This window comes from Balaenoptera borealis, assembly GCF_965194805.1.
Source record: "Balaenoptera borealis genome assembly, chromosome: X".
NCBI lineage: Eukaryota > Metazoa > Chordata > Mammalia > Artiodactyla > Balaenopteridae > Balaenoptera > Balaenoptera borealis.
In genome coordinates, this window is record NC_138881.1 from 17,216,409 (window position 1) to 17,235,422 (window position 19,014).

Here is a 19,014-nt window from a genome sequence, read left to right on the forward strand (position 1 = left end):
GGACCGCCAGGGAAGTCCCTGAGGGGCTTTTTTAAAGGCTTTTAAAATTATTTATTTATTTGGCCGCGCCACACGGCTTGCGGGATCTTAGTTCCCCGACTAGGGATCGAACCTGGGCCCCAGCAGTGAAAGCGCTGAGTCCTAACCACTGGACCGCTAGGGAATTCCCTGAAGAGCTTTTTATAAAAAACTTGTTAAGTAATCTAGATTTTTTCCCCTGCAGGCAATCAGATGTTATTGAAGCATTAAAGAGGAAAATAAAATAAGTGGATGTGTATACCAGAAAGATAACTCAAGGCATAGAGGAAATGCTGGCAAGAAGAGAGAATGGAGACAGGCCACCTCATAGGAGGCAATTTGTAGCAAACTAAGTGAAAGGCTGTGAGGATCTGTACTAAGGCAGGACATAAAGGGGAAAAGACATAAAGATAAAATGGGAAGGACTTAGTAAAGATTGGATGTATAGGGCTTCCCTGGTGGCGCAGTGGTTAAGAATCCGCCTGCCAACGCAGGGGACACAGGTTCGAGCCCTGGTCCGGGAAGATCCCACATGCCGCAGAGCAACTAAGCCCATGTGCCACAACTACTGAGCCTGCGCTCTAGAGCCCGCGAGCCACAACTACTGAGCCCGTGTGCCACAACTACTAAGCCTGCGCTCTAGAGCCCATGCTCCGCAACAAGAAGAGCCACCGAAATGAGAAGCTCGCGCACCGCAACGAAGCATAGCCCCCGCTCTCCGCAACTAGAGAAAGCCCACGCACAGCAACAAAGGCCCAATGCAGCCAAAAATAAGTAAATAAAATAAATTTTTTAAAAAAGAAAAGCATTAAAAAAATATATCTTACTGTATGTTATATGGCAAAATAAAATTAAAAAAAAGATTGGATGTATGGGGTAAGGGAAAAGGGGTCTAAAATATTTAGGAATCAGAGTGGAAAGGATTTGGCAACAGACTGAATGTGGAGAAGTAACAGAGAAGGAAGATTTCAGGAGGACTTTAAAGTTTTAACCCAGATGACTAAACGGTAAAGAGGAGACAAAGAGTTAAGAGGTCAGTCTAAGGACAGTTTGATCACTGAAGATTTCCTGAAGGAGAATTTAGAGGCAGGGTCTAAAGCAAAAAACATTCCAAAAAAAAAAACATTCCAATGTGCCAAGGCATAAAAGCTACATGGTGATTTCAAGAAGCAGACTGCTTATATGAAGCAGGAAACAATCATGAGGAAAAATTAGATGGCTGGATTAGGGGGCCACGCTTGGACACCAATGTGTGTCAGAGGCTGTGGATATGTGGACAAAGAAGAAAAAAATCTGTCCCTCATCAGTTCTAGTATCTCTGGGAGAACAGACTCAAATAATCTTTAAAAAATATTTTTCTATCTAAAAAGTAACAAAATTACAAAAAGTTTGGAAAACAGAGGGGGGAATCCAACTATCTTAACATTATCAACTATTACAATTTTTGTGAAATATCTAGCACATAGTAAAAGCACAGACTTTGCAGCCAGGTTGCCTGGGCTCAGATCTAGATCTGACCGCAGGCAAATGACATCACCCCCTCACTGTGCACCTGGTTTCCTATAAAATGCAAATAAAAGTACTCACCTCACATAAGTTATAATGAGAATGAATTATTATATATAAATCATATCTCTGAGGATGAAATCCATTAATATATGTGCCTGGCACATAAGCCCTATATTAGGATTAACTATTGTAGTTACAATTTTTTACACAGTGATAATCAAAAGGCAAGAAATTCTGAGGGCAAAGCAGTGGATTTTACAGTTGCTACAGTGGGGAACTGCAATTTCTTAGGAAAAGAAGCAACCTGATCAAAGCAGTGCTTGAAGAAGACTTCAGCAGCTTTGTAGCTTCTTTGTGGACTGATCACAGAATGACAAAAGGAAGCAACGTGCACCTAGGCTGCGGCAGTCATCTGGGGGTGTGGTGAGGGAAGCAGGGGCTAGGATGGCAGTTCTGTGAACAGAAGAGCCCCGAACCGGTTGCAGGGGATAACAGAGATGGTAACTGGTTATACAGCTAAAGACAAGAAGAGCCCATGATGTTTTAGCCTTAGAAATACAAGGAAGATGGTGACCAAACCAGGAAATTCGAAGGGTGTCAGGAAAGGGGAAGAATAAGCTAGTTTCCATTTAACTCCATGCACTGACAAGCATGAAAGTGTCAGCGATAGTAGTTAGCTACAGATGTGTGATTATGCAGAAAGACAGAAGTCAGAGCAGGAAAAGCATTATAGGTAGTACTGGATTGATGACAGGGTGAACTACCAACAGAAGAAAAAGGGCTGACATTTTATTCTAATTATTTGCTCAGTAACTCTTCAATTAAACAACTATTAACTATTCTATATTAAACACAGTAAATGAGTTTTTAAATATACTGAAATATTACAAGCAAACTCTTTCACAATTACCTCTGGTGCAACAAAATTTGCAGTATAACAAGGAGTCATGAGAAGACCATTTTCTGCTCTTAGCTGTTTGGCAAAGCCAAAATCACAAATTCGAATAGATTCTGGATTGCCAGATTCATCCACATAAAGAATGTTGCTAGGTTTCAAGTCTCTGTGAACCACCTAATTGAAATACAAATTAAAGAGGTGCATTAACAATACATTTCCATTATGGAAAATTATTTATTCACAAACTGTCAAGCAATGCACTTAACAAGATGATGGGTACCAACCTTTACACTATCCCAACGTTATAAAATGCTGACAGTGTAATATAACTGCAACACAGAACTGGGGCAAGGAGAGGAGGAAGAAAGAACAGTACTTACCTTCCCCCTCTTTGTCCAATTAAGTAAGCGGATTAAGGAAAAATGCAAATAGCAGTAATATCTGTCTCCAGGTTATTCATCGTTCAACAAATATTTATGGAATGTGTATCATGTACCAGGGTATTATACAAGGAGCTGCAGATACTTTGGTGAACAAGACCTGTAAGATCCTTGCCTTTATATGCTAGGAACTTAGTAGTAAGGGAGGCAGAGAATAAATAGGTGAGAGATGGGGCATAACTCGGGCAGGTCAGGAAGGGTCTCTAGAGGAGGTAACAACTGATCCAAGATCTGAAGAACAGAATGAACAAGCCAGAAGAGTGGGGGTAGTCATTCTAAGTAGAGGGAATGGCATGTACAATGGATGAACACAACAAACATGTACAGACAGGCTCAATGAAACAGGCATGGGTTTTAGGAGTAAAAAGGAAAAAAAACTCCCAGATTTACGTAAGTACTGCCTACTTGATATCCAAGTAACAATGTCACAAACACAAAAAGATACCATTCCTTTAGAGTTTGTATTACTTTCCCCCTTTAATCACCTACTTGAATACTTCTTCTATCATAAGCCTCTCTGACACTCCTTATTAGACTTATGTGTTTCCTCCATCACCAAATTCTGAGTCTATGTTCTAATCGATAACCTCAGTTTTAGGTCCTAACATCCGGAACACTACTTCTCCAGACCATTTTAATAACTAATTACTGCTGAGGCACTGAGAAAAGACCATAGAAGAGTTAGATGACTGCAAACTCACAAATTCTTCAGTGAAAACTGAGTTCTACCAATTTCCAGTCCCAGTACTAGGCAAATCTTGAGCAGCTACAAGTCAAGAAGCTCTAGAATTAAATTAACACATTTCATTTGTTAGCTTCTAGGGGCAAAGAAAACGAGAATAACGTATTGAAAATAAACTCCTTAAGAAGAGAGCTCTTATTCTTTTCTTGCTTCCCATTCCTCTTCGTTCCTCTGCTGTTCTCCTTTCCTCCCTCCCCTCATCTCTCCTTTGTTCCCCTTCTCTCCCAGGCTTCTCTTCTTTTAAAAATATGATTTTTTTTTTTTTGCCATTTACTAAAAATCTATATGCAGGAAGAAAGGAGGAGAGCATCCACCATCCAGAAACCAGGTGGCTATTTGGCCTCATCTGTTTGAAGGATTTCCTTTTATAAGTGAATACAACCCATGACTCTCTGGTTCACTTCTAAACTCGAAATGGGCCCAGTTCTCAAAAGTACACAGTGGCCTAGCAAAAACGGTGCTACATCTTCCAGGTCACAAAATCTCACTCACTTCTTGGGAAGCATAAAAATTTAATGTTTATAAACAAGCTAAAATTTCAAAGTAGAACTTCAAGCTCATGACATGTACACACTGCTATATTTAAAATGGATAACCAACAAGGACCTACTATATAACACAGGGAACTCTGCTCAATATTATGTAACAACCTAAATGGGAAAAAAATTTGAAAAAGAACAGATACATTTATATGTATAACTGAATCACTTTGCTGTACACCTGAAACTCTCACAACATTGTTAATCAACTATACTCCAATATAAAATAAAAAGTTAAAAAATTAAATTAAATTAAATTAAAAAAAGAAAGAAACAAAAAAGAATTTCGAGCTCAATGGGAGAAGTCTACATAGAGGAAGAACAGTAGGATAATTAAGCTAATATATTTTTCATTACATGCATAAATTAGCTTCTACCTTTGTAATTTCAGCTCAAACATTAAGAAAGAAAAGGTAAGAAAAAGGGTATTTGGTATTTTATACCAAATTTTATAAGATATTATATATATATGTGTGTGTGTGTGTATATATGTAAAACGTTAAAAAGACTTACCCCTTGTGCGTGAAGATATTCAACAGTTTTGGTTATAGTAAACAGGACAGCACTGGCCTCTCGTTCAGAGAAAAATTTCTGTCTAAGAATTTTATCCAGCAATTCACCCCCTTTCATAAGTTCTGTCACTACATACACATATTTTCCATCATCATATACCTGTAACATTTAACAGCAAAATGTAAAAAATTATGTGAATCTTTACATGTGCTCAGCACACAGTTTGGCATAGTAAAGAGAAATTAAAATTCACTTTATATTCAAGGAAAATTTTACTTATCACAACCAATGAAGGATATAAAATTTGCAAACAATTTTATACACATAAAGATATTAAAATAGGAATTGATGAGACTGAATGTCAGAAAAATAACCTTTAATTTCCTTCCGTGAACCTTAACTCATGGCAATCAAAATAAGTATGGGTATGGTATCCGAAGGGGCACTGAACTTCTGCTCTTAGGGTGTGTTCCTCTTGATCTTTCTACCTACTAATGATGAGAGGGACTGGTAGAAAGACATGCTGCTGTGATTTTCCTGGAACTTCTGTATTTATACATACAGTACAAAGAATTATTCTGGTTTTGATTAAATCGAAAGACAAGCTGTGGCAAGAATTAAGTAGGAAGATTAAGTAGCAAAGAGAAATTCCATTCAACCACGCAGAAGCATACCAATTTACTCCTAATGTAGAAAAAGAAAGCTCACTGTAATTTTGGATTTGTACTCTAGGCAATCCCGAACTGAAATAACCCTCTCCTTAAACTTCAGGCCCTTTTATTCCCCTCTTCTCATAGAGTTACTGCACACCTTTGCTTAGCTCCCTAAGAGGTACCATGTATTAGGGCCCCAAATATGGAGAAAACAAGGTATCTGCCCTCAAAGTTTTTATTCTAGTAGGGAGAAACAGACATAGAAATACGAGTTTAAAAAAATGTTGGAGATGCTGTAACAAAAGTGGGGATAATTTTAGAGACTTTGGAATTTGAAATGAAGGAAGGAGCAAAGATGTAAAAAATAGCAACAGCTTAGGGAGTTCCCTAGGCAAGGCTGAGAGAAAGTGTTTTCTACATTCCCTTTTTAATTTACTTGGTTGGATTCTTGGAGGTTATATTAATTAAAGAGTCACTTAAGTGAAACATTTAATGGGACTAAGTTAACATTCTCCTCTAACAATGAACAGTGATAAATTATTCTGAGGAAATTAGAGTTTCGGTTAGGAAGGAGAAGGGAGGATAAACGTTGGAATTCACAGAACCTCAGAGGTGAAAGGTACCTTAGGAGGCCTCTGGCTTAGCTGGCCACATGCCACTTCTGGTCTACAATACCCAGACACGGCCTTTGAGCCTATGTGAGCACCACGAGCAAGAGAGGACTTAATGCTGCCTGAGGAGTTCGCACCCTTTGCCAACACCTCTGTTACGATGAAAGCTGTAAGTAGCAGGGAAAGGAAACCTCACTTGTCTGGGGGGTGGTGATGGGCAGGGCAGGATTCCGGAAGGAAGTAATGCCTTAGCTAAGTCTTAGATGTGTGGTAGTTAGCCAGGCAAGAAAGGGCAATGGCATTCTCAACTGAGTGAATCATAAATTCAAAGACAGAGCAGCAGAAGAAAACGAGGCATGTTAAAAAAATTTGTACATACTTGAGCATGGCTGGGGCATAGGGTGTGTGAGGAAGTGTGAAAACTACTACAGACAGAGGAATGCAGGGACCAGAGGTGATGGGGAAGATGAACTGTAGGCAGGGAAGTAACGCGGTTAGACATAAGGGACAGCTCTCTCTGGCAGCGCTGTGGAAGACAGTTTGGGGAGCCTATGGAGCCTGAGGCTAGTCAATCCTGAACATAATTAATACCCAAGTGTTCCAGTAAATACTGATATTAAAAGCAATAATGTAATACTTTTCTTCTTAAAGGCAGAAAAATTAACTATATAAACATTTTTCTCTATAACTGGAATTATGCTATATATGTTGGCCTCTAATTTATTTTTTTACTCACTATATCGAATTCTTTGTCTACCACATGATATTTGAAAACATTCCAAGTATGAGTTAGACAACTGAGTCAAATGATCTACGTTAAAGAATCTACTTACATCCTTTAGAGTAATAATGTTTGGATGTTGTCCATAACGAAGAAGAATTTCAATTTCTTCTGTAGGGTCTCTCTTGCTTTTATCAATAATCTAAAAGGCAAATATTTATCATAAAATCTCATGAACTATACAGTATAAACGTTAAGTATTTACAGCTACAGACTTAGGTGTTATTTTGTGTAAACACTGTATTTATAAGCCATTTATCAACCATTTTTATTCAAGTATCTGGCCAGACTGTCTAATCAAAATTTGAAAGCCAGTCTTGATATAGATGGCAAGGCTGTAAAGTAAACTCTATGCCATGAGTCACATTCAAACCAGGTCTGTCTAGTTTAAGTTTTTAGCAAGTTTAGGATTTAATAAAAACTCAAAAGCCTCAAGAAAAGGTACCAAGAACACAGTTAACATATCTTTCTTCCAGCCTTCAATGTCTTACACCTTTGGGAACTCAGTTAACTTAAAAAAAAAAAAAAAAGATTTATTTATTTGTTTATTTTTGGCTGTGCTGGGTCTTCGTTTTTGTGCAAGGGCTTTCTCTAGCTGTGGCAAGCGGGGGCCACTCTTCATCGCGGTGCGCGGGCCTCTCACTATCGCGGCCTCTCTTGTTGGGAGCACAGGCTCCAGACGCGCAGGCTCAGTAGTTGTGGCTCACGGGCCTAGTTGCTCCGCGGCATGTGCGATCTTCCCAGACCAGGGCTCGAACCCGTGTCCCCTGCATTGGCAGGCAGATTCTCAACCACTGCGCCACTAGGGAAGCCCCCTCAGTTAACTTCTAACCCGTATCAATACAGATAATTAAGAGCAAGATGTATTTATAATACCACCATTAGCATTTGTTTATTGAATTTACTTTCTTTAATAAAATGCTTCAATGGAATATCCCATCAGTTGTAAGCTACTTATAAAAATTAATAGTTAAGTAGAACAAATTTTATTTTTGAAGCTAGGCAGAAAGCTAAGCAGAATACCATACCTAGAATTCTACTTGGCTAGAATGAAGTTTAATTATTACAATAAAGCCCTTTAAAATACTAATTTAGCTTTCCAACTCTTTTATGTCAGCTGCTTCTTAAAAATACTTCTCTTAACGTTTTAATCTGTTAAAGTAACATTATACTTTTAAAAAGGCAACAAGGACTTCCCTGGTGGCACAGTGGTTAAGAATCCGCCTGCCAGTGCAGGGGACACGGGTTCGATCCCTGGTCCGGGAAGATCCCACATGCTGCGGAGCAACTAAGCCCGTGCGCCACAACTACTGAGACTGCACGCCACAACTACTGAAGCCCGCATGCTCTAGGGCCAGTGTGCCGCAACTGCTGAAGCCCGCACGCCTAGAGCCCATGCTCTGCAACAAGAGAGGCCACCGCATTGAGAAGCCCACACACTGCAACGAAGAGTAGCCCCCGCTCGCTGCAACTAGAGAAAGCCTGTGCAGCAATGAAGACCCAATGCAGCCAAAAAAAAAAACTGGAAAAAAAAAAAAAGAAAGAAAGAAAAGGCAACAAGTTTTGCTTTCATTTCATCCAAAAGGTAGTCTGAAATAAATTTTGTGACCTTCATACTTTCAGTTTTAAAACAGCTTAGTAAATATGTATGCAATAAATACCCAAATGCTTTAGCATCCTAGGAAAGAGCTTGCAACTCTCAATATGAGCCAAATCTGCTATCTGAAATGGATTTAGTTGTGAAAACAGTTCTTTATTTGGAGAACAGGGAAGTCAAACATACAGGCGTCCACTGTGATCAACTGCAAATGGTAGTGTAGAATCAGGCAAATGGATGATTAAGAGGAAAGGTACATGGAATAGACATGCTGACTCAAGGGAGATGATTTGGGGCTAGTCTTTTGAAAACCAGAACACATTGGGAGGTTTTATTTTATTTTTTAAATTTATTATTAACTTATTTTTTGGCCGCACCACGTGGCTTGTGGGATCTTAGTTCCTGGACCAGGGATTGAACCCGTGCTCCCTGCAGTGGAAGCGCAGAGTCCTAACCACTGGACCACCAGGGAATTGGGGAGGTTTTATTTTTGGCAACATTCTCTCTGATCTGCTAATCTTGAGCCCAGCTTACATTATATCCATAACTCTGCTTGTGAATCTTAGATATGTAGTAATTTCAGTAGAATCAAGTGCTGGGATTGGTTTTAGGGATCTAATTTAAGTCACAAGAATCCACATATAGCTGGAAGATGTTCTCAAGGTTGTGGTATACTGCTCCTGGTTTCTATAATTTGAAGGGGGCCTCAGGACATTTCTGCTTTTTTCTGATGTGCTTATGGAGGCAAGATACATTCTTAAATTGCCTACCAAGTACATTATTCACATTCTCTCCTTTCATGTGTGCAAGTTGAAAATTTCTATGTACCCCAGATTTCACTGAGTAGAAGAGCAAATTAAAATGTATTTCTATGGTTCATCCTTATAACTGACAGAATGCCTTACAGACACTGACGACTTTTTAAAACAGTTACATCCAAGTTTAAAATAGCAGCAACAATTTTTGTGTGTGTCCTCCCAGATATTTGCTATGCATAAAGCACATTTATTTTTATTTTTACACAGTAAAATCATACTAGATCTAGATAAATGGACAGATCGGTGGAAGAATAGAAGTAATAATAATTAATGCCACTCTCCCCACTAACTAAACACGAGCTACCCATAGTTATAGACTAGTTCTAAGGCTCAAGTTAAGTTGAAAGCTTTAGACATGACTTGAATTGTTTGTGATGGGAGAGCAGAGGCATCCATCTCAAGAAGTGAAAAGGCAGAAACTTGAATATAGTATTTGTTCACTTATAACTAAAGGTTTGGACTCGAACTTTATCATAGAGGTATGTGCCTTGGTTTTTGGCTTAGAAAATCCTTACTGTCTTAGGATGCTTGACGAACTTAAAACAGCTAATGATAATATATTTTATGACAGTGGTTCTTATTCTTTTATTGGTTCACAGATCCTTTTAAATGTGAAGGACGGTATGAACATTTTTGCCATAAAAATGTAAACATACAAAATTTGGCATACAATTCCAAGGAACTCCCTGACATCTTGACCATAAACGGGGGACTTCTGAGAGTAAATGGGGTGCTATTAAAACCAGGTCAGGTGTAAAGTGGTATTGCCCTCCACAAACTGGATGTATGCTGCCTTACCTTTTGAGCTCATAGGAGGATCTATGGTTCCAGATTAAGATCCCTGAAGATCACTAGCCAGACATTTAAATTACCTTACCTTTTTATAACAAAAGGCACACTTACCAAAGAAGAGTGTAATTTTTAACTGGTACCAGCATGCATGAATAAGAACTGTTAGAGGTGCATTTTAAATCTAAAAACACTTACCTTCACTGCAAACTCCATGTTTGTGGCTTTATGTATACATCTCTTGCAAACGGAGTAGGAGCCAACCCCAATATCTTCTTTTACTTCATATCCATCAGTAAATTGAATACTGTTCCTGTGTAACTGCTACAAACACAATTATAAATTGATGAAGAGCTCTGTAATGACTTTGGTACATTACATAATAGGGAAACATGTTACTCAGCATGCACTGTTGGCCTTAACTATAAATATAAATGAATTTAGTAAAAATAAAAATGAATCTTTCTACATATATTCTTCTACAACTGTGCATTTCTGAAGTGTCTATGATACAATGCACAGCAAGAAATATGCCTTTTTAAAAAGCTTATGTTAAAAAGAAAAAACTGAATATGTACAATAAGAAACACAGAGCTACGTGATAAGGGGCCGACAGCCTTGCCAGTGGTTATGCCCCATTCTACTCCCCAAATGGCTATAGGTCTTTGAAATACCTTTGCAAACGGGGAGACATTTGAAACCTCTGGTATAGAAGAAAAGATTTAGGAGGATTCAGAATTAGAACATCTGGATTCTTCTCTCCGATGCACCACATAGAAATCATAAACATACATTCTATAGAATTCATCACATGCTTGTCATAGTAAAAGGGACAGACTATTTCAACATGAACTTTGTTCAAAAAGCAGTGCTTAAATTGGTTTTCTAGAAAGTGGAAAGCAAGATAACTGACTTGTGAAAAAAACTTTAGCGCAAAAGCAACTTAATCATCAAGCAAATTCAAGCACTAAGTATACCCTAAAAACAATTCAATGCTTCAAAAGATATATCTAGTTCCCTCTATGATTAAGAAGATAAATTAAATTTATCTTTCCATGATACTACGATGGGAAGACATAAATCTAATGGTTTGTACTATTTGTGTTCCTCTAATAACATTTAATTTAGCAGTGCAGTCGCCTGCTACAAACACACACACTCAGAAACCTGCTTCTGTAGCTCCTTTTTCTCCCACTCTGATCAACAGATGGGATAAGGAGGGAGGTACCCTAAGGCAGTACCCATAACCATTTCTTCCTAATGACAATGGGGCTCCAAAAGAACAAGGACACAAAACTTGGAAAACTTAAAATTTAAGTTTATTTTTATTTCTTATATATTTCTATGGCAGAGGTTGGCAAACTATGGCCTGTGGGCCAAATCTGGTTCACTACCAGTTTTTTCTAAATAAAGTTTTATTGGCACACAGCCATGTTCATTCATTTACATACAATCTATGACTGCTTTTGTGCTACAACGGCAGAGTTGAGTAGTCGCAACAGAGATCCATATAGCCTACGAAGCCTCAAATATTTATTATCTGGTCCTTATAGAAGAAGTCTGCTGACCCCTGTTCTAAAGTATCAGTGAACTAGGAGACCTCAGCTCACCATAGCTGATCTAACAGAGACAGAGGATGAAACAAGTTAGGCCCAATAAACATTCTGAGGCACAGGAGACAAGAGAGACAACAAGATGGTGATATTTATCTCAACTCTCTTAGAATTCTACTTTCAAGTCAGATAGGTATCCAGGATTCTGGCGCATGCACCTTTTCAAAGGTATACGAAAGGAGTTTCTAAGAGTAATGTCAATGATATAAAATGTATTTTAAGCTGCTCACTTAAGGTCAGCAGATCAAATCTAACATAATTATCCACACAATGAACTGTACCTTACAACATTTCAAATTTAAGATTACTTAGACATTCACTCACCTGAACAATTGAATGCACACCAACTGTCTGCATAGCTTGGCTTTCATCATCTGAGGTAATAGCAACAAAACTAAACCCCCGAAAAAGCTGATGTGCATTAGCACTAGGTGGAATGCCAGGTGAATCTGAAAAGAATAATAAATTACTAAGAAAGTAATTGCTTTGAAAGGTAATTAAGGGAAGAACTGTCTACATTATGACCGTTCTCACTTATTCTGGAATTCTACTTCTAAGGTATCCAGTGTTTCCAGGATAACTAAGTAAGGCACTGTATCAGATCTGTCCTGATGGCTTATTGCCATCAAAACTCTAACATCCTAGTCCCTCAGAGCCCAGAAAATTGCTAATTCATTCGAAGAATATACTAAATTAATGAATTACTGGGTTAATATTATTCTAAATTAGCACTGTCCCAAAGAATCTCCTGCAGTGATGGAAATTTTCTTTATCTGTGCTGCCCAATACAGTAGCCCCTAGCCACATGTAGCTACTGAGAATTCGAGATGTGGTTAGTGTGACTGAGAAACAAAATTTTTAATTTTAATTAATTTAAATTTAAATAGCCACATATGGCTACTGCCTACCACATTGGACAGTGCAGCCCTAAATAATAACCTAACAATGCTATGGCTCCTGGTTAGGGGGAGATACAAGGTTGATCTGCAGATAATTTAGGAGAAAGGAATTTAGTCCAGTGGTCTCAATACATAATGTCAGAATCTAGAAATCAAAACTGAAGATAAAATTATTATACATATAAAAGATCAAATTTATATATCTATGTAAATTATTATATATATATATATACTAGGACAATCATGGTACGTAGTCCTTAAAATATGTTTTATGACATGACATGTATTGTTATTAAAATTATTTATGTGGAATCTAGTGGCATTAACAAAAACAGAAAAATACTTTCACAATATAGTTAATGCTCACTATAAAAAGAAATAATAAAAGTATAATAAATGTGTTATTCATAAATATAAACACATAATTAGGCATACTAATATTTATAAACATACTATAAAGGCTAAAGGCGAGCAAAAAACAGGTAAATCTACTTAAACATCAACTCCACATAAAGCTCTCTTTTAATATCAGCTTGATATTCTCAGCAATATATATTGTTTAGTGAATTCTACATCAATGTGACAGTATTATACTGAAGACTTCTGCTAAGAGAACCTATCTGGGCAGAATATAATATAGAACTGCTCTATTCTAAGATTTTTCCTCTATCAGGACAAATTGTATTGAGAAAGCAAAGTAAAACATTACCATATATCATCAGTTCTATGCATATCACTGTCTATACCTTTGATAAAATTCTGTTCATGTGTTAATCCAAATTTCTAAGGCTGCCTTATAAAAATAAACACCCGTCAATGCTTAATATAGATCGTTAGACTTTTGGCTGTAAAGCTTTATAGCAAGGTTTGAATGATACCCTCTATGGGAAATACACGCAAGTACATTTTCTATTTATTTGCTTGTCAATGATAAACCTGGGATCTGATACACCTAAATGAGAGAATATTAGAGTGCAAAACACACTGTTATGTATAATACACACACTAATGAATGAAATACAACTTACCATTTCAAAGATCACTTCTCTATAATAGTCACTGTGCAATTTTAGGATAAAGCCTGATACAGGATATGAATCATTTTGAAGTTATCACACCTCACATAAAGTTTGAGTTATGTTTGGGATTTGAACTTTATAAGTACTTCCAGAATACCATATAAAATTAGAATTTTAAAGGGCACTATTTATGCTGTAGTATTTCATGTGAACATAGCTACAGGTAAATAAATGCACAACCAAATAATTTTTTCACACAAATTGTATCAAAGTTTAAGGCACAACATAATTTGCTAAAAGATTTAACAAGGACCTTAACTTCTATAAAATGCCATAAAGGATTTACTAATGATCTAGTTATTGCAGCAGGGGTAGTGTATGAAGGGAAGAAATGAGGACAGTATATAGAGTTATACTAGATAAGATTTTCTGATTGAACAAGAAAAAAATATATATTGTCTTATATTTGGTTTTCACGTTTTCTCCTTACCTTTCGGAGTTTTTGCAGTAAACTCAGGATCAAAATAGAAAGTATCTTCAGGCCTGCCAGTTGCAGGTTTAAAAGGTGGATGAATTTCTCTTCTATACAGTTTCTGGAGGAAAAAAAAGAGACTTAGACATGTGTTAATTATAAAAAAAATTTCAAGCAAGTTTTCATTCTATACTTACATTCCAGTCTATTGTTGAGAAAAATGAATGTCTTTTAATTTCTTCAACTCCATCTGGTCCTGCGCCTATCAAAAATTGGCTAGTTTTGATTAAATGGTAATTTTATTTCAAGGATAAATATATATATTGTTTATTCAGTCTTCACTTTTAACATTTGTCCTACTATTTCATAATCCCACAACAAGCACAAATATCCATCTCCCCCCTAGAAAACAAACACTGACAAACACACAAAAGAAACAAATTAATTAAAAATTTTACCTAATCTGTTTGCAGGATTTCGTTTGAAAAGCATTCGTAAAAGACTCTGGGCTTCAGGACTCAAAAACTGTGGCATCCCAAGTTTGGCTCTAAATAATAAATCCATATAATATTTTATGTTTTGGAGGTATCTGTATTTTATTTTTAAAATAAACTTTTCATTTTAAGATAATTATAGATTCAAAATCAGAAATAATACAGAGAGAGCCTACGTACCCTTTACCCAGTTTCCCCCAGTGGTAGCATCTTACAAAACTATAGTGTGATATCACAACCAGGATACTGACATTGATACAATCCACTGATCTCATTCAGATATCTCCAATTTTCATTGCACTTATTTGTGTGTGTGTTTAGTTCTATGCCATCTTTTAAATTGAAGTATAGTTGATTTACAGTATTACATTAGTTTCAGGTGTACAGCATAGTGATTCAGTATTTTTGCAGATTATATTCCATTTTAGGTTATTATAAGACAACGGCCATAATTCCCTGTGTTATATTGTATATCCTTGTTGCTTATTGATTTTATACATAGTGGTTTGTATCTGTTAATCCCATGCCCCTAATTTGTCCCTCCCCCCCTTCCATCTCCCCTTCGGTAACCATTAGTTTGTCCTCTATATCTGTGAATGCTTCTGTTTTGCATATACATTGATTTGTATTATTCTTTGATTCCACATGTAAATGATATCATACAGTATTTGTCTTTCTCTGTCTCACTTATCTCACTTAGCAAAATGCCCTCAAGGTCCATCCACATTGCTGTAAATGGCAGAATTTCATTCTGTTTTATGGCTGAGTAATATTCCATTGTGTGTGTGTGTGTGTGTGTGTGTGTGTGTGTGCCAAATCTCCTTAATCCAATCATCTGTTAATGGGCACTTGGGTTGCTTCCATGTGCTGGCTATTGTAAATTGTGCTGCTATGAACACTGGGGTGCATATATCTTTCTGAATTAGTGTTTTCCCACCAACAGTGTACAAGGGTTCCCCCTTTCTCCACATACTCTCCAACATGTGTGCTTTTTTTTTTTTTTTTGGCCACACCACACAGCTTGCGGGATCTTAGTTCCCTGACCAGGGATTGAACCCGGGCCCTCGCAGTGAAAGCACGGAGCCCTAACCACTGGACCGCCAGGGAATTCCCATCCAACATGTGTTATTTGTAGACTTTTTTTTTTAACATCTTTATTGGAGTATAATTGCTTTACAATGTTGTGTTAGTTTCTGCTGTATAACAAAGTAAAAATATGGAATGCTTCACGAATTTGTGTGTCATCCTTGCGCAGGGGCCATGCTAATCTTCTCTGTATCATTCCAATTTTAGTATATGCGCTGCCAAAGCGACCACTATTTGTAGACTTTTTGATGATAGCCATCCTGACAGCTGTGAGGTGAAGTTCTATGCCATTTTATTACATTTCTAAGTTCCTGTATCCACCACCACAGTAAAGGTACTGAACAGTTCAACACCACCAGAATCCCTCAAGTGGCTCCTTTATAACCACACCCACCTCCCTCCCTCCCCAATTCCTAACCTCTGGTGACCACTAATCTATTCTCCATTTCTATAATTTTGTCATTTTAAGAATGCCATGTAAATGGAACCACACAGTATGTAACTTTTTGCATGCAGCATAATTCCCTTGAGATTCATCCAAGTTGTTGTATTAATAGTTCATTCCATTTATTTATTTATCTATCTATCTATCTATCTATCTATAATATCTATATTATTTATTTGGATGCACCAGGTCTTAATTGCAGCACGTGGGCTCCTTAGTTGCTGCTCCAGGGCTCCTTAGTTGCAGCAGGTGGGGTCCTTAGTTGTGGCTCACGGGCTCCTTAGTTGTGGCTCACCGGCTCCTTAGTTGCAGCACATGAACTCTTAGTTGCGGCATGCATGTGAGATCTAGTTGCCTGACCAGGGACTGAACCCGGGCCCCCTGCATTGGGAGCGTGGAGTCCTATCCACTGCACCACCAGGGAAGTCCCAATAGTTCATTCATGTTTATTGCTAAGTAGTATTCCATGACAAGGATATTCCACAGATTATCTATTTATCTGTTGAGGGACATTTGGATTGTGTCCAGTTTAGGGCTATTACGAATAAAACTGCTATGAACATTTGGGTCTAGGTTTTTGTGTGAACACAGAATGTTAGCCCCAAATCTTCTAATGAACTTTTTCATTTTTCAGAATTTTGTGAAAAGCACTACTGTAAAAGTAAGATCATCTGAGTCTTAGTTCTGGGTCTGTTACTAAGAACTTTGTGACCTTGGGAAAGCCAATCCCCTTGAGCCTGTTACCAGTTCTTCATGAGCAAGGGGATTGGATGTTAGATTAATGGCTGCCAAACTGTAGACTTGGAACCCTTTCTCAACAGGAATTTAAGAAATCCAACATTTAAAACATTTAAAAGAACATGTGCTTCATACACCTATTTTTTTCCTCCCGTTCCCTTTAATAGCCCTGCAGGGAAGAGGAGCTGGTGGGAAAGGGGTCTGTGGAACATCTAAGATGTCTGTGGCACACAGTCTGAAAACCACTGGCCTGGATGAGCTTGAAGGTCTGTTTCAGCTCTAATATATAATTTTACTCTTTTTCTCAACCTACAAATTAAGGAAACCAATGATCCTGTAAGTATGAAAATAATAACAGAGCTGGAGAAAATGGCTAGCAGAGAAATTTCTATTTCAGAAATAGATCCATTTATTATTCAGTGAGTTGTTATTGAAGCTACTATGTGCTAGACACTGCTTAGCGCTGAGGATACAGAGATAAAGACAGCCCCCCCACAATCAGTGGGGAAGACAGATATAGATAACGCTAGTACATTAAGAGACAAATTCAGAAGGACACATGTAAAGAGTGCTAAGGGAACAGTAGGGGATATCTATTTTAACATGGGAGATTGTAAAAGGCCTTAAATGCAATTTAAAGGTTGAGAATCTATTCGTTTGGCCAGTGTCCCCCAATATTTTACTAAATAATATTAATTTCTCTAGACACTTAGCAACAACAAAAAAATGTTTCATGATCCAGTGAGTTTGCGGAATGCTATCTATTATACCCCTTGTTAGAGACATAAAATAAAATACATTGCATATAAAAGGCTGATAAATTTAGAGTAATGAAATCAGTATTTTTCTAAACATTTGTTTTTAGCACCTCTTCTTCAGAGAATACCTATTAACATCTTATAGAATTAGCGTTCTGTTAAACAACAGAAACGAGGTGAAACACTGCCGTATTTGGTAACAGGAATATAGCAGAGGTCTTTAAACAGTGGACTAACGGACCAGATTTATTTTCAAGAAGGGAACTCCAAGGGAAGTATAGAATGATCTGGAGTGGGAAGCGGTGGTAGGCAATGGGCAATCTACTTAGAAGCTTGGCCCTATAGTATGGGTAGGAGATCTGAGAACTGTAAGCAGTGCAATGCAGAGGAAAGGCCGGGACAGTGAAATATTTTTGAGAGTGAATCTGGTGAATACCTTTGTATGCAAGAGAGGAAGAAATCAAGAATGATTTCTAGGTTTCTGGCTTAGGAAATAGGGTACATGGAAATGCTGCTAATTGGGAATACAAGAAGAGGAAACAGAACAGCGAACAAAGATAAATTTAGTTTAAAATGTTAAGTCATGCATGTCATATGTTTTGGGAGAAACATGCAGGTGAGTAAATGGAAATAAAGGTCTGGTGCCTGGTAAATTAAGGTAAGAAAGAGTGATTTGGGAGTAATTAAAATGTTCAATAGTTATTGGAAAGACTGATGTCAGTCAGGAAAATGAGTCCAGGTGGGGAGAAAGGCGTATCAGAGATGGAACACTGGGTAACAAGAACATTTAAAAGGTGGTCAGAAAAAGAACAATTTGGGCATTAAAAATAATGAATGCAATTGGCTGAATCACACTGATTATTAAATCCCATTACTTCGTTGTAGTGAAAAAGGAAAAAGAAAAAGTCAAAACTAACATAAAAACCCAACTCATTGGACATCACCCCCACTGGGGCTCATCTTGTTTGAGCCTTATTTCAAGGTAACTAAATAGCCCTAGTTGATGAGGAAAAGTTCATTGTTTTGGAAAATACCAGCTAATAAGTGAAGGAATAACAGTAATAGAAAATACACAATTTAAAATCCTTAATAAAATAACTGTTTCAAGTAATGATTATCAGTGGATGAAACTATTAGATGAAAGCCTGACAGGGAACTTTACAATGGAGGGATCAGCTGTAACCATGGAAATTCATCACTTAAAGTGGGGCAACATGGTGCTGTAAGCCTCCTGATGTGATGCAATAGGGTGCAAAAGCACGAGCTATGAAATAATGTTGCCAAAAAAGTTTAACCAAAAACGGGATAAAGTAACAAGTGAAAAAATATCACAAGGAGAATTAAAAAACTTCACACTCCTGGGAAAAGACTAATTATTACGTAACCATGGTAACAAGAGAGGCGCCAGAACCATTCAATTGATCAAAGACAACTTGCCTAGGTGAACAGAGTTTTTTGTTTTTTTGTTCTTGCAAACCAACGAATCAGTAACTGCTCTTCATCTGTGAAAATTAGCCAAATAAGAATGAACTGACGCCAATAACCACACCTGAGTGCCAAGAGTCCCACCCAAGTAACCACA

General features: G+C 37.4%; 1 protein-coding gene across 6 annotated transcripts in view; it reads right to left on the reverse strand.

Moving 5' to 3' along the window:
* The window catches only part of RPS6KA3 (ribosomal protein S6 kinase A3), a 108,329-nt gene that overhangs the window by 11,238 nt on the left and 78,077 nt on the right, over positions 1-19,014 (reverse strand). For 5 of the 6 annotated variants that reach the window (XM_082375624.1, XM_082375625.1, XM_082375626.1 and 2 more), the window contains 8 exons: positions 14,370-14,458; positions 14,109-14,173; positions 13,930-14,032; positions 11,846-11,970; positions 10,107-10,232; positions 6,757-6,846; positions 4,660-4,818; positions 2,438-2,599 (listed from right to left, as the gene is read on the reverse strand). In XM_082375624.1, coding sequence (XP_082231750.1) covers positions 2,438-2,599; positions 4,660-4,818; positions 6,757-6,846; positions 10,107-10,232; positions 11,846-11,970; positions 13,930-14,032; positions 14,109-14,173; positions 14,370-14,458 — 919 coding nt within the window. The remainder of the gene's footprint in view (positions 1-2,437; positions 2,600-4,659; positions 4,819-6,756; positions 6,847-10,106; positions 10,233-11,845; positions 11,971-13,929; positions 14,033-14,108; positions 14,174-14,369; positions 14,459-19,014) is intronic. The other variant, XM_082375628.1, reaches the window with a different exon arrangement.